The sequence below is a fragment of the Schistocerca serialis genome, chromosome 2 (assembly GCF_023864345.2).
Source record: "Schistocerca serialis cubense isolate TAMUIC-IGC-003099 chromosome 2, iqSchSeri2.2, whole genome shotgun sequence".
Taxonomy (NCBI): Eukaryota; Metazoa; Arthropoda; class Insecta; order Orthoptera; family Acrididae; genus Schistocerca; species Schistocerca serialis.
The window spans coordinates 28,047,801-28,064,046 of NC_064639.1; the positions used below are offsets into that span (position 1 = coordinate 28,047,801).

Below are 16,246 nucleotides of genomic sequence, written 5' to 3' on the forward strand. Positions count from 1 at the left end.
CAATAGAGATATATTATTTGGGTTAGATTGGCTCTTAGAATTTAAACACATTTGCATTTTTGACGAAAATCTTCTATGATTTGGGAAAGGAAACAGTAGATATTGGGTACCGTTTGTGACAAACAGCTACATTGGTCAACAAACAACTGCGAGTCGATGGTTGGTTGGTTGGTTGGTTGGTTAGTTTCTTTAAAAGGTTGGAGAAGGGACCAAACTACTAGGTGATTTGTCCCTTGTTCCTAATAAAACAATGTCACAAGTGTGAGAATAAAATAGACGCAACATGTAACACAAAACAGAAAGAAAGGATAAGCCACAAGAATGAAGGGAAGGCAACAAACACTAAAAGGAGCAAAAGAGGACAAGAAAACAACAGAGAGAAGCTAGAAACAGAAGACAGAAAAACATGAGAGTAGATTACAGTAACTATAAAGGGAAAGCCAGCCACTCTGCAACACATTAAAACTTCGATCCTAAAAGCACTAGAGTGGAGGTCACAGAGTGACAAAGGACATGCGCTAAAGCCTACATGGAAGTATAAAGCCCACTCCCACGAATAAAACGTAAAAGTGAAACTGCTTTGGAGGCATTGTTGCCCAACACTGAAGGCAGGGTGCTGGGGAAGTTAAAAGTCTGCCACAGAGCGGCTTAAAGTGGGCAGTCCAGTAAGAGGCGGACAACTGTCGTTTGGGAGCCACAGTGACTCTGAGGTGGGTCCTTGCAACGGAGTAGGTAACCATGCATTAGCCACATTTGGCCAATGCGGAGCTGGCAGAGGACAACTGATTCCCTGTGAGAGGCTTGCATGGAAGACTTCCACACATTCATAGTCTCCTTAATAACACACAATTTTTGTGCATGCTGTTATGCCATTCCATCTCCCAAAGCCAGAAAACCCTGTGGTGTAAGACAGAATGCAGGTCAGCTTCGGAGATGCCTATCTCCTGAAGCAGTTTCTGTGTTGCCTGTCAGCAAGATCATTGCTGGGGATTCCGACAGGTCCTGGGGTCCCCAAACATACACAACAGAACAGCGGGACTGTTCCAGGGCACAGAAGGACTCCTGAATGGACGCTACCAGAGGGTGGTGAGGGTGGCACTGTTCAATAGCTAGAAGGCTGCTCAATGAGTCAGTACAGAGGAGAAATAACTCGCCAGGGCAGGAGTGGATGTACTCAAGAACACAAGATATAATTAAGATACTGAGGGGAACTATGAATGTGTGCTGTGTAACTGGCGGGCAGTTGAACATGTCTAATCTGCAGTGGAGGGACACCAGCCTCCACGAGTATGCTGGTCACTGGACTCTTCCTAAAAGCTCCTCTCATTAATCAAACAACATAGTGGTGCACTACGGTGCTGCCGAACTGTAAATCACACTCGCATATCAATTCAGGATTGGACAATGGCTCTGTAGAGCTGCAGCAGCGTACAGTGATCTGAACCCCAATTGGTGTTGCTCAGGCAACAGAGGGCATTGAGCATTGAGATGCTGCCAGCACTTCTGCTTAAGGTGACGAAGATGAGGGAGCCATGTCAATTGAGCATCGAAAACCAGTCCTAGGAATTGGTAAGTCTCCACTACAGTGAGTGGATCAGCATTAAGGTAAATTGTGGGTTCCGGATGAACAGTACAATGCTGACAGAAATGCACAACACACGACTTTGTGGCTGAAAACTTGAAGCAGTGGGCTAAAGCCCATGACTGCGCCTTCTGGATGGCTCCTTGGAGGCGCCGCTCAGCAAAAACAGTACTGGAGCAGCAGTATGAAATGCAGAAGTCATCTGCATACAGAGAAGGTGAGACAGAGGGCCCGACAGCTGCTGCTAGGCTGTAAATGGCCACTAAAAATAGAGACACAATCAATACAGAGCCCTGCAGAACTCCATTCTCCTGGATAGGGATGGAACTATGGGAGTCACCAACTTGGACATGGAAAGTACGGAGTGACAGGAAGTTTTGGATACAAATCAAGATTGGTCCCCGGAGACCCCACTCATACAATGTGGCAAGGATATGTCATTGCCAAGTCGTGTCATATGCTATATGTAAGTCAAAAAGATGGCAATCAGGTGTTGCCATCTAAAACCAGGCTGTTTGAGTGGCAGAATCGATGGATACAAGATTATCAGTGGTAGAGCGACCCTGGTGGAAGCCACCCTGACATGGAGCCAGCAAGCCATGTGACTCCAGAACCCAACCCAACCGCTGATATACCATATGTTCCAGCAGCTTAGAAAGAACGTTGGTGAGGCCTATGGGCTGACAGCTATCCAAATCAAGTGCGTTTTTACCAGGTTTGGCACCAGAATGATGTTCCTCTCCCACCATTGTGATGGAAAGATGCCATTGTACCAGATCTGGTATAAGATGACGAGAAAAAGTTGCTTGTAGTCAGATGAGAAATATTTAATCACCTGACTGTGGATGCCGTCAGGAAATGTGGAAGGGCACTGAGGAGCTCCCACTCTGTAAATGGGGCATTATAGGATTCACTGCAGTGTGTAGTGAATTTGAGGACGTTCCCTTCCAGCCGCTGTTTGTGTGTGTGAGATGCTGGGGAGTAATTCTCTGATGCAGAGGCTCGAGCAAAGTGCTCAGCAAAGTGATTGGAATTGTGTTTACACCGGTACATAACTCGCCATTTATGGTAACCCCAGGGACAGCTGTTGGGGCCTGGTACTTGAAAAGACATTTGATCTCTGCCCAGACTTGGGAAGGTGATGTGTGGCACCCAATGGTGGAGACATATCTCTCCAAACACTCCTCCTTCCATTGTTTCATAAGGTGGCGAACACAGGTATGGAGCCATTTAAGGCTATGAGGTGCTTCAGGGGATGGTGCCACTTATGCCATTGTAGAGCATTCCAATGATCCTTAATTGCTTCTGCAACTTCCGTCGACCACCAAGGGACTGCCTTACTCCTCGGGCACCCTAAGAGCAAGGGATTGAGTTTTCTGCCGCAGAAACAATGGCGCTAGTCACCTGCTCAACCATCACATCGATGTTACCATGTGGGGGAGATTAAGCAGTGACAGCAGAGGTGAAAGTTCCCCAATCCACCTTGTTCAAACACCATCTGGGTAGGCATCCATGCACCTGACGCTGGGGCGTTAATAGGTAGATGTGGTAGTGGTCACTATCACACAAGTCATCATGCACTCACCAGTGGATAGATGGGAGAAGTCCTGGGCTACAAATTCATAAATCAATGGCCGAGTAACTACCATGAGCCAGACTGAAATGTGTGGCAGCCCCAGTGTTTAAGAGGCAGAGGTCGAATTGCAACAGTAAAGTTTCAACATCTCTGCCTCGGCCAGCAAGCATGGAGCCACCCCAAATGGTGTTATGGGCATTAAAATCTGCCAGATGTAGGAAAGGTTTAGGGAGTTGATCAATCATTGCAACAAATACATTCAGGCTTACTGCACCATCTGGAGGAAGATATATACTGCAGACAGTTATTTCCTGTTTTGTCCTTATTCTCACAGCCACAGCTTCAAGAGGGGTTTGAAAGTGTACTATGAGACTTAACTTCTGAGGTCATCAGTCCCCTTTAACTTAAAACTACTTAAACCTAACTTACCTAAGGACATCACACACATCCATGCCCAGAACCAGGTTTCCTGGAGGGCAATGCAGATAGCAGGTGTAAAGCTTAATAGTTGCCATAGCTCAGCCAGGCTGTGGAAAAAACCGCCGCAATTCCACTGGAGGATGACACTGTGAGACTGGGAAGGCAGGGAAAATACAGCGACTCAGTTTAAGCCTTAGAGTCACCTACTGGCAGCGATTTGTTGTCTGAGCAGTCTCTATCCATTGTGTCTGAGTTTCTGGCAAGATCTAGGTCCTCAGCATACGCCAAAATCTCCACCACTTCCTCTGCCACAGAGCTTGGAGGTAGCAGAGGTGTGGAAGCCACCACAACTTCCTTGGTCTTAGGGGTTTTATTTTTGGATTTCTCTCGCTGCTCTTTGGGTTTCCCTGGCTGGGAGGACTTCACTTGCTCAGTCTCCAGGACTGACAATGAGCACGAAGCCCTACGACCAGCTGCTTTTGGGCTCTTTAGCCACTGGTGGGTGTCTTCTTTCTCACTAGAAGAAACCTGGGAAAGGAGTGACCCATGGGAACCATTCCTAGTGAGAGAAGCCAAAGAAGACTTACGCTTCTCTGGCTTAGAAGACCCACCATCAAGTGTGCAAGTGTAGTCTTCTGGCTCTGAGAGATACCTGGGTTTGCGGAGCTGATGGTGGCAGAACTGTTGTAGCGGCGGCGTAAGACGATGTCATATGCACAGGATGCAAGTGTTCAAATTTTCTCTTAGCCTCAGTGTAGGTCAGTCTGTCCTGGATCTTTTACTCCATGATTTTCCTTTCTTTCTGTAGAATCCTGCAGTCAGGCGAGCAAGGCGGATGGTGCTCTCTGCAGTTGACACAGATGGGAGGTGGGGCACATGCGGTATTGGGGTGTGTTGGGCATCCGCAATCTCTGCTTGTGACACTGAAGTACAGTGGGAAGACATATGGCTGAACTTCCAGCACTTAAAGCACCACATCGGGAGAGGGATATAGGGCCTTACAACACAATGGTAGACCATCACCTGGACCTTCTCGGGCAATGTATTACCCTCAACGGCCAAGATGAAGGCACCAGTGTCAACCTGATTATCCTTTGGACCCCGGTGGAAACACTGGAAACACTGGACAAAATGTACAACTCACTGCCCTAAATTGGTGCACAGCTCATCATCAGACTGCAAAAGAGGGCCTCTGTGATTTATGATACCCTGGACCATATTTAAGCTCTTATTGGGCGTGATGGTTACAGAAACATCCCCCACTTGTCACAAGAGAGTAACTCTCATAACTGGTCTGAGGAATCTGTTTTCATCAAGACTGACCTAAATCTCATTTTGGACAAGCCATCTACCTCCCAGAACTAGTCCTCATCAGCAGAGCTATCCCTGTGTGGTCAGGGGGCTACAACCAACAGGGTACATGGCGGCCCCACCACAACGGTCTGGCTACTGTGGTGGGTATCAGGTGCAAAGAAGTCTATCGTCGTCATCGAAGCAGAAATTGACACTCCGAAGTGCATAGTGGAAAATGCACCCAGGAAGGCGTCCTCACCCAAGAGATGCAAAATGGGCAGTACTGCAATGGGACGACGGTAAAGTGGGCTGAAGATCTCAATGCACGATGGACACAATGCACCTAGTAAGGTGCCCTTCCCCAGTTGGATCACTCACTGGGTAAATTTCGAAGAATGGAGGTCAAACCCTACAGGGGACCATCACATAAAGGCCAAAACATGTGAAACACCTTTTAGTCACCTTGTACGACAGGCAGCAATACCTCAGGCCAGTTCTAACCCCAGGATCTGCAGGGGGGGGGGGGGGGGGGGGGGGGTCGGAGTCAATGTCTGCGATTAACAGCCACTGCAAAACTGTCACCAGAGATCGATAATATAGACCAATTAGCATATAGGATTGACTTACAAAACAGAGTAAAAGAATCCACAATATTAACCAATGCACAGAAATGCGATTTATATAGAATTCTAATTGAATACAAAGAAGTATTTTCCAATTGTCCCACTAATATCAGCAATTACATATGTAAGTTTAAAATCAAGTATGACACTCAATTTTTCTGTAAGCCATATCCAATACCGTTAAGTTTGAAAGAAGCAGTTAAGGAGGAAATCGACAAAACAATTGCCAACAGTATAATAGAACTTACTCCTAGTGTCATGAATAACCCTTTAGTAGTGGTAAAAAGAGTTACAGGAGGTGTGCGATTAGTGGAAGACACGTGTACATTGAATAAACATGTAGAAACAGAAAGAGACAGACCAATTAACATCGGTGAAGTGTTATTCAAATTTGAGAAAACAAAGATTTTTAGCACAATAGATAATGTAAATCACAGATATACATCTTTTGCTAGCCAAAGTCTTAATAAATATGAATTAAACTACACAGCTACTAAAAAGAACTATTAGCATTAGTATGGAGTATCCAAAAATTCCAAACACTAGTATGGGGGTCAGAAATCCATATGTACACAGATCATCGAGCTATATCATTTTTTATGAATTGTCATTTGTTACATAGTAGATTAATGTGATAGATGATGTTCCTACAAGAATATGTCATTAGAACACAGTATGTAAAAGGGTCTGAGAAAATCTTACCAGACTCTTTGTCTAGGTTACCTATAGACATGGAAGAGATAAAACGGATGGAAGGACCCAGTGTAATTTTTGCAATTAATTTTCTGACAGAGTATCCACACACCAGGATACAAGAGATGGCACAAAGAGCAACAGAGAACACAGATCATGATCCCTATTTTTGCCAAGATGTTTGCTATGTGTATTAGGAATTCCTTGCCTCCGAAGCAAGCAGAAAAGTGGAAAATTATGGGTCATAATTTATTTTGGAGGGATAGTATATCATTGCAGCAGTGGATTTTATGCATTCCGAGGTTAATGGAAGATGAAATTGTGTGGTATGTTCATACAGGGTATGGACACTTCAGAATAAAGAAAAGTATAGCTCGTATGAATAAGTTCTGTTACTTTAAATGGCTAGGATATAAAGTAGCATCATTAATTAGGCCTTGTGAAACCTTTCAGAAGGTGAAAGAGAGTAACACTCATGTGCATCCAATCATTCCTAGGGCTATACATGATCTTACAGCAGCAGATTTTTTAGGACCAATTCTGAAAGGATAGGGAGGAATGTCATACATTTTAGTCCTCAGTGTGTCGGTCAACCAACAGTTATACACTGTTTGCAAAAATACTTTCTGGAGGTAGGAAAACCCTACGGTTTCTCTCCAATAATGGACCGCAGTTTGTTAGTAATGATTTTAAAGACTTTTTAGCATGGGAAGGTATTTATCAAGTGTTAATATCCAACTATAGCCCATCCCCATATCTGTGTGAACAGGTAATGAAAGAGAATGGGAAATTATGCCGCACCTACTGCCATGAAAACATACTTTATGGGCAACAAAGATCAAAGACTTTGAACTTATTTTAAATATACTACCACATTTATGAACGAGATTAACACCATTACAAGTAATAGGCAAACTCTTTACAGGAGAACCTTGTATTAAATGTTTCATTTGGCCTGAACAGCCTACTGAAAATGACGAACTTAAACAAAATAGTTTCTAAAAATTTAGTTGAAAAGTCACAAGAACAAGTGATTAGACATAATGAGAAGGCTATCAAACCTCAGTACAATGTCAATGAAATAGTTCTTGTAAAACAGCATCTTCAGAGCTCTGCCATGAGGAAAAAGACACACAAGTTTTTCTAAAAATATGAGGCACCATACCGAGCTCATACAGTAGTACATCCAAAACATTACTTTTAGTGGATCCTATAATTGAGTAAGAGACAGGAAAGTAAAACATAAAGGACATAAAGTTGTATATCCCCCAGCAACATTAACGTTTTGTGTGAACAGGCAGAGTGATGACCATCAGATCCTGAGATGTTTTCGGTGTTTCTTCTGTAATAAAATTTTCCTTCACTGAATTCCCCCAACTTCTTACACTATGCTCTTACTTCTTACACTGTCCTATCATCCCCCACTTACAGTTTAATTGAGAAACATACCAGCAAGGAATTGTGATTACGTCACCCAAAACTGCTCCTGGTATGTGGCTGCGTCATCCTCGATTGTTAGAGAGTTGTGCCCACTAGGAGTTTACCTGCGTCATCCTTGGTTGTTAGAGACTTGTGCCCACTAGGAATTTTGACTGCATTGTCCTCAGTTATTCCACAGGGTGCCCGACCTGTCCTCATGGCTCATCCCGTCTTATGCTGACCTATCCCTGACTTGCTAGGTGGTGACATGAGACGGGAATTGGCGCACACATTACCCCTGATTCAAGATGGACTAAATCTGCCTAGCCAACCAGTCTCTCCCACCATCCATGTATAGTTATGTTTTATTTTTGCCTGAATTAGTCTTTGTAAGTAAGCACTTCAACAGTGTTCTGTGCTAATCTGTGGAGAGAAGTCTGGGTGAAGTCAGTGTCATTAATTCTATTAATATGAACGACTCCAAAAAAAATAGTTTTCAGGAAAGCTGCCTGGTAATACTCATTATAAGTAAATACAGAGAACCATTCTTGGCACATAACTTTTGAGATAATTTCCGAATTTGTAAGAATACTGTTCTCACACTGAATGTAAGATAATCGAGTTAAAGTCATTGAAGCAGAATTCACTGAAAAGAATATATAATTTTATACTTGATACAGAATATTTTATACCTTTTATGAGATGTAACATAGATGGGAGGGTTTGTATTGATTTTGAAAGGGGGTGGGTAGTGTAGGTAGAAATCGTAACTAACTCAAAACACACATCACACCTTTCAAACAACCCTCGCTAACAAGTGTGCCAGATTCTACACCATTTGCCATTTCCATAAGGGCTGCTAAGATTTCTTTTGGGGACCTTAAGGGTGAACATGAGAATGTCCATTCTGTAGGAGATGATTTAACACCATACCTTCTCCAGCATCTCACTCAAGTACTGGCGAGGTAGGGATCCTGGGGAAGGGGGGGGGGGGGGGGGGGGGTGGAAGGGTTTCCTGTCTTTGGGGCTGTCTTCTTTCTCTTCTTTGATCTTAGCAACCATTTTTATTTTTTCCTTTCTTACTTCTCTTTTGAGGACTTATTTTCTTTTCCTCTTTCCATATTCGTATAATTCTATTGCAGAAGTCTCCCTGGTTTACAATAACCTACAACTTATTTTCACATAACAAGGCCAAAGAATCAGAACACACGAACACATCATCTTACATACAAAGATACATGAGTAAGCGAACAATGAAGCTACTAACTAGGAATCTGTTAAGATTTAACAACCGTCAAGTGATGTAGGGGGAAGGTATGTGTACATCGGGAAATATGCACACATTGTTGTTTATTGTGACAGTTCTACATCTCGCACGCGCGCACACACACACAGACACATGCACCACACATCACGTATGTACATAATTATAGAAAAACTATGATGATTTTACAATGAGTACACATAAGGAGGAGGCATGAGTAATGAAGGAGAACACAAGCCAGATTGGAGTTAATTATGATGATAAATTAAGTAAAGTCAGTCTAGCAAATACTCTGATGGAGTGGTGAGTCATTGAGTAGTGTGACTTGATCATTAGGTGTAGACATAGTATCTACTATGAGTTGAATCTGCTAAGGATTACATAAGTTGCAAACTATAGGATGAAGTATTAAGAAGTGAGTGTGAAATAGATTTTTATTTTTTTCCAGGAAATATTTAACTGTAGTGTACATAAAATGTATACTAGGGCAATGAACCATGAGGCCTGCTGATAAAGGATAAGGGGGGCATACCCAGACTTTGCTAACGATATGGGGCAGGTGTACCTACATAAAGATAGGATGACCTATGGCCTGAAGAATAGGGATTTGTTATCAAGTGGCATACCTACCAGAATGGATGGAGGAAGTGTACTCACAGGGTCAACCCACATGTAAGGTATCGGTACTGATCCTAGGGGAAAAGGATAGTATCATGACAGAAGTCACACGTTTTGTAGGAACTGTTCTGGCGAGTTTGAATTCTATATTCCACTAGCATTATTATATTTTATGTGAGTTTACAAGTGCTGAAAAGAAGACTTTCTTTGGTTCAGAGTTTCTCCAGACTATGAACAGTCTATAATTAATGAGACTATTACATAAGATAAGGGTTTAGAGATCAACAGAGCCGGCTATCCAGAGTTGTGCAGATCAACAAGTAATTCAACTGGTGTGAGAGAGGTGTGAAAATTGCATGCAATCCATTCTCACACCACACTCCAGGTCATCTAAAGTGTTACAAAACATCAAGCTGTAATGGAGGACAAACAGAAGTTAATTACATTTTCAATGTTATCAATTTGTAATTCTGAGACATTCTGATCATTTTTTCCTGTTGTAAATTTTGACAAACTATGTGGCAAATAAAATCACATGAAATGCTTGTGAGGTTTGCCATCTAAAGTAATGTTGCTACCTTATAATTTTTGACTTGTTAAAAAAGACATTGGTTAGAAACTTCAAGTATAATTTACTTAACTCAAGTTTGTGCACACTACCTATTAATTCATCAAAATCCTAAATTTTAAAAAAGTATTGTAATGCACTAAACAAATACAGTTTGCATAGAATGATTAAGTCACTGCCTGTCTGTTATTGGAATCAGTCATTGCAGTCAAGGACATTTCAGAATCTGGAATAATTTAAGTTCAAAGAACCACATACATATAGCTGCAAGGTGAACACATGCCAGACAAATTTATCAAAAGAATCCCACGTTAATTCAACCATGTTAGATGCTTTTTACAAAATCCTTACTCAATAAACTCTTTTTGCACTGTTCATCAGCACAGAATTCTTTCTAAGTTGGATTAATGAAAAAATATGCAGGGAAGAGCTGCCATGTTCCATCATGATATTATTCAGTAATAGAAAGAGCACTACAGGCATGTTCAGCAAACTCAGTTTTAGTGCTGTCAACAGTCTTCTTCCAATGTTTACAATAAAATTTGATGTATTACTCCATACCTTTTCATAGTTTCTAATTTCAACATTAGGCTGTCTGCTTTAGGACCATTACACCAGAAAATTGTTAACAAATTTAATAGCTGGGCCTTTCTAAGATTCAATGGAATTCTGCACCACATTACACAAACTGCCTTAGCTGTTGCATTTATAGATGGTAAACAGTATCAACAGTTTATAAATGAAAGTGCCATAAGGAAGACATTTTAACAGTGAATCACATAATCTTTTATATACACTAACTGAAGTTCCTAATACCAAATAGAAGATTTCAATATTTTTGTGATCTGGTCTAAAATTCAGGTTTGCACACACCAGATTTCCCTCCTCTTGCTGGAAATGACATTTTCTTCCAACACACTGAAGTTGAAATTATTATGCCATATGACTAACATTTATAACTGGAGATTGAGGATACCATGTGAACACTAAACATTATTTTTGAATAGTGGTCAGGTAAACAACAGAAGCAAAGGGGAGCAGCACCAGCACCAGCAGCAGATACATAGAATGGATAAATGGTTTCTAGGTGAGCTGTTTACACTGAAGACAATTATTAAATGATCAACATCTGACATGAAATATTATGAGAAAATAGGTGTTCTTTGAACTTAAAGCTACAATAAAGAATAATTTTCAGTACCTTAAAGCCTGAGAAATATGTAAATATAATAACACTTAAGTTTAACGATCAAAAATTAGCGATGGTAATTATATAGGGCACCTTTCTGCTTTTATTTGCATAACAGGGCACCTGTATGCTGGCTCATTGACCTTCATTCTTTACAGTACATTAAAAAATTTGTGGACACACAGATTTCATCATGACATAATACAAGGGAATCATGAAGCACTTAAACCATGGAGGCTGGACTACATTTTGACAAATTACGAGCCTGAGCATTCTCTTCACTGTCATGCCACGTTCTGCAAAGAACACTGCTCTGCATTTCCTTCACTATTAATAAATTTGCAGCACACAGATAAAGTCTGGACAACTTACTTAGAACAGAAAAAAAAAATAATAAATTGAAAACTTGGGTCAACATTATACCTGGTGCAAGTCAACTGCTTCCTGAAGCCTCTTGCACCTGTAGGCAAACAGTTTAAGCAGGTAATTTCAAGCAGTCAAGAATCTTGTCATGCAGCCCCTGCACACAAGCAGTGCCAAAGTGTTCCAATAGGACATGTATCAGCCTATGTCCGAGACCGAAATAAGTTGTAGATCATGGCTGTTGATCTCTTTCTCCTGTGACAAGAAACTGACAGTTAGTAAGAACAGTCAACATCATTGGAACATGATTAATGGTATTGTATTTGATGTACAGTCTGTGATGGAGTACAGGCCACAATTAACAATTTAGTATTTTTAGATTTTGGCATCAGAAGTGTACTTAACTTTTGTCTGTAGCTACATTCATCAATACCACATTCATTGTAGACTGTATACAAGTACAAGGCAAACATACAAGAAGATAATAATAACAACAACAACAAGAAAATACAAGTAGATAATAATAACAACAACAACAAGAAAATACAAGAAGATAATAATAATAACAACAACAACAATAAAATACAAGAAGATAATAATAATAACAACAACAACAATAAAATACAAGAAGATAATAATAATAACAACAACAACAATAAAATACAAGAAGATAATAATAATAACAACAACAACAATAAAATACAAGAAGATAATAATAATAACAACAACAACAATAAAATACAAGAAGATAATAATAATAACAACAACAACAATAAAATACAAGAAGATAATAATAATAACAACAACAACAATAAAATACAAGAAGATAATAATAATAACAACAACAACAATAAAATACAAGAAGATAATAATAATAACAACAACAACAAGAAAATACAAGAAGATAATAATAATAACAACAACAACAAGAAAATACAAGAAGATAATAATAATAACAACAACAACAAGAAAATACAAGAAGATAATAATAATAACAACAACAACAAGAAAATACAAGAAGATAATAATAATAACAACAACAACAACAAGAAAATACAAGAAGATAATAATAATAACAACAACAACAAGAAAATACAAGAAGATAATAATAATAACAACAACAACAAGAAAATACAAGAAGATAATAATAATAACAACAACAACAAGAAAATACAAGAAGATAATAATAATAACAACAACAACAAGAAAATACAAGAAGATAATAATAATAACAACAACAACAAGAAAATACAAGAAGATAATAATAATAACAACAACAACAAGAAAATACAAGAAGGGGAGACGGTAATAAGAGGGGAGACGGTAATAAGAGGGGAGACGGTAATAAGAGGGGAGACGGTAATAAGAGGGGAGACGGTAATAAGAGGGGAGACGGTAATAAGAGGGGAGACGGTAATAAGAGGGGAGACGGTAATAAGAGGGGAGACGGTAATAAGAGGGGAGACGGTAATAAGAGGGGAGACGGTAATAAGAGGGGAGACGGTAATAAGAGGGGAGACGGTAATAAGAGGGGAGACGGTAATAAGAGGGGAGACGGTAATAAGAGGGGAGACGGTAATAAGAGGGGAGACGGTAATAAGAGGGGAGACGGTAATAAGAGGGGAGACGGTAATAAGAGGGGAGACGGTAATAAGAGGGGAGACGGTAATAAGAGGGGAGACGGATAATAACAGGAAGACGATAATAACAGGAAGACGATAATAACAGGAAGACGATAATAACAGGAAGACGATAATAACAGGAAGATTACATATTGGATAACCACAGTGACTGAATAGAAGCAATGTAAAAAACAGATGCCTATAAATATCTAGGATACAGACAAAAAATAGGAATAGATAATACAAATATTAAAGAAGAACTAAAAGAAAAATATAGACAAAGACTAACAAAAATACTGAAAACAGAATTGACAGCAAGAAACAAGACAAAAGCTGTAAATACTTATGCTATACCAATATTGACCTACTCATTTGGAGTAGTGAAATGGAGTAAGACAGACCTAGAAGCACTCAATACACTTACACTATCAAAATGCCACAGACATAGAATACATCACATACATTCAGCAACAGAAAGATTCACATTAATCAGAAAGGAATGAGGAAGGGGATTTATCGACATAAAAACCTACATTATGGACAGGTAGACAATTTAAGAAAATTATTTATAGAACGAGCAGAAACTAGCAAAATAAACAAAGCAATCACTCATATAAATACATCAGCTACACCATTGCAATTTCATAACCACTTCTACAACCCTTGAGATCACGTAACACCAACAGATATGAAGAAAGTAAATTAGAGGAAAAAAAAAAAAAAAACCACTTCATGGGAAGCACCCGTATCATCTAACACAGCCACACATAGATCAAGACGCATCCAAAACATGTCTAAGAAAAGGCAATATACACAGTGAGATGGAAGGATTGACGATTGCAAAACAGGATCAAACAATAAACACCAGATATTACAGCAAGCATATTATTAAAGATCCCAATACCACAACAGATAAATGCAGACTTTGCAAACAACAAATAGAAACAGTAGATCACATCACAAGCAGATGTACAATACTAGCAAATACAGAATACCCCAGAAGACATGACAATGTAACAAAAATAATACATCAACAACTTGCCATACAACATAAACTAATAAAACAACATGTTCCCACATACAAGTATGCACCACAAAATGTACTGGAGAATAATGAATACAAATTATATTGGAACAGAACCATTATAACAGATAAAACAACACCACATAACAAACCTGACATCATACTCACCAATAAAAAGAAGAAATTAACACAACTAAGCGAAATATCCATACCCAATACAACAAATATACAGAAGAAAACAGGAGAAAAAATTGAAAAATACATCCAACTGGCTGAGGAAGTCAAGGACATGTGGCATCAGGATAAAGTTGACATTATACCAATTATACTATCAAATACAGGAGTCATACCACACAATATCCACCAGTACAGCAACGCAACACAGCTATATCCAAACTTATATATACAACTACAGAAATCTGTAATTATTGATACATGTTCAGTTACCCAAAATTTCCTAAATGCAATGTAACATATAACGTACAGTTAAAAGGAAGTCACACTTGATCAAGGTCCGTGTCACTTTTGGTTTTTAACCAGACCTAATGTCTGAGAAAGGAAAGAAATAATAATAATAATAATAATAATAATAATAATAATAATAATAATAAAGAATAGGCCTCTGGTATGTTATGCCAGTTGTAAAAGGCGACGAAAAGTACAAACCACTAATAGGGCTAACCCCCTTGGTTCAGGACAGAACTAATGAAGCCTCGGACAAGCGCTGTCATGGTCAGGGCGACGCTTGAACCCTATGCCTGTCCACAATGCTAACGACACTGATAGCCACACGGAAAATGATTTAAATCCAAATAGAGGTGTTTTGCAGGATATGCTTCCTGCAACCACCCTAGAAGCAAAACAAAGACAGAGTATGAGATGGTCAGATGAAGTTAATCGACACCTCATGTTCTGTTATTACCAAGCAACAAACTTAGGAACCAACACAACTGGATACAGATCACATGTAAACACAACATTTATTACCAGATACCCAGAATTAAAATTTTTAACAGAACAACAACTAGCTGATCAGATCTGTGTAATAATAAAAAATAACAGGATACCCCAGTCAGAATTAGAAAACATCAAACAACAAGTACAACAAATACTGGAACAAAATAATGTGTAATCAGAAGAAGAAGAAGAAGAAGAAGAAGAAGAAGAAGAAAATACAGTACTGGACTCAAACATCCCAGAGCAAACAAACAAAGAACAACACACATCAATTAAACAATCAGTAGAAAATGAAATCTTAAAACAGCCACCAGAACAAGCACAAATAGAACACAAAGTAACACATACATTAGATATAGAAGAAAGATTTCAGCAGACATATATACAATACAAAGACACAAATACACACATTAGACCATTCTTGCATAGACCACCAAATAACCCACAAGTCGAAACAACAATAACAACTATCAACACAATCATACACAACAAAAAAAATGAAAGTACAACTATGGAAGAGTTACAACTACTGGTTTATATAGGAGCACACACTAGGCAGAGATCAGAACCAGCCAACACACAGAAGAAACCCACAAAACCAGCATGGCAACTCAGGCTACAGATCAGAATAGAAAAACTGAGAAAAGACATTGGACCGCTAACACAATTTATAAGAAATGAAATATCAGACAAAAAACTAAAGAGGTTAGGTAAAATCTCACAATAAGAAGTGATAGAGCAATTAGATGAAAGAAGCAGAAATTACAAGCATTGGCCAAATGTCTTGGAAGATACAAAGAAAGTGAAAATAGAAGAAAACAAAACCAAACATTCAACATAAGCCAAAAGAGATTTAACCAGACAATAGTAACACACATTAAAATAGACAATCCACCAAACATAACAGACATGGAACAATTCTAGAGCAACATATGGTCAAACCTGGTACAACATAACAGGCATGCATGGTGGCTACAAGCAGAAACAGACACATACAAGATGATACCACAAATTCCTGAAGTGGTAATTTTGCAA

The 16,246-nt window shown here is 39.4% G+C and overlaps 1 protein-coding gene across 1 annotated transcript in view; it reads left to right on the forward strand.

Moving 5' to 3' along the window:
• Nucleotides 1-16,246, forward strand: part of LOC126458639 (uncharacterized protein DDB_G0287625-like) — a 130,164-nt gene that overhangs the window by 107,589 nt on the left and 6,329 nt on the right. The window contains exon 4 of the mRNA XM_050095807.1: nt 12,056-12,913. Coding sequence (XP_049951764.1) covers nt 12,056-12,913 — 858 coding nt within the window. The remainder of the gene's footprint in view (nt 1-12,055; nt 12,914-16,246) is intronic.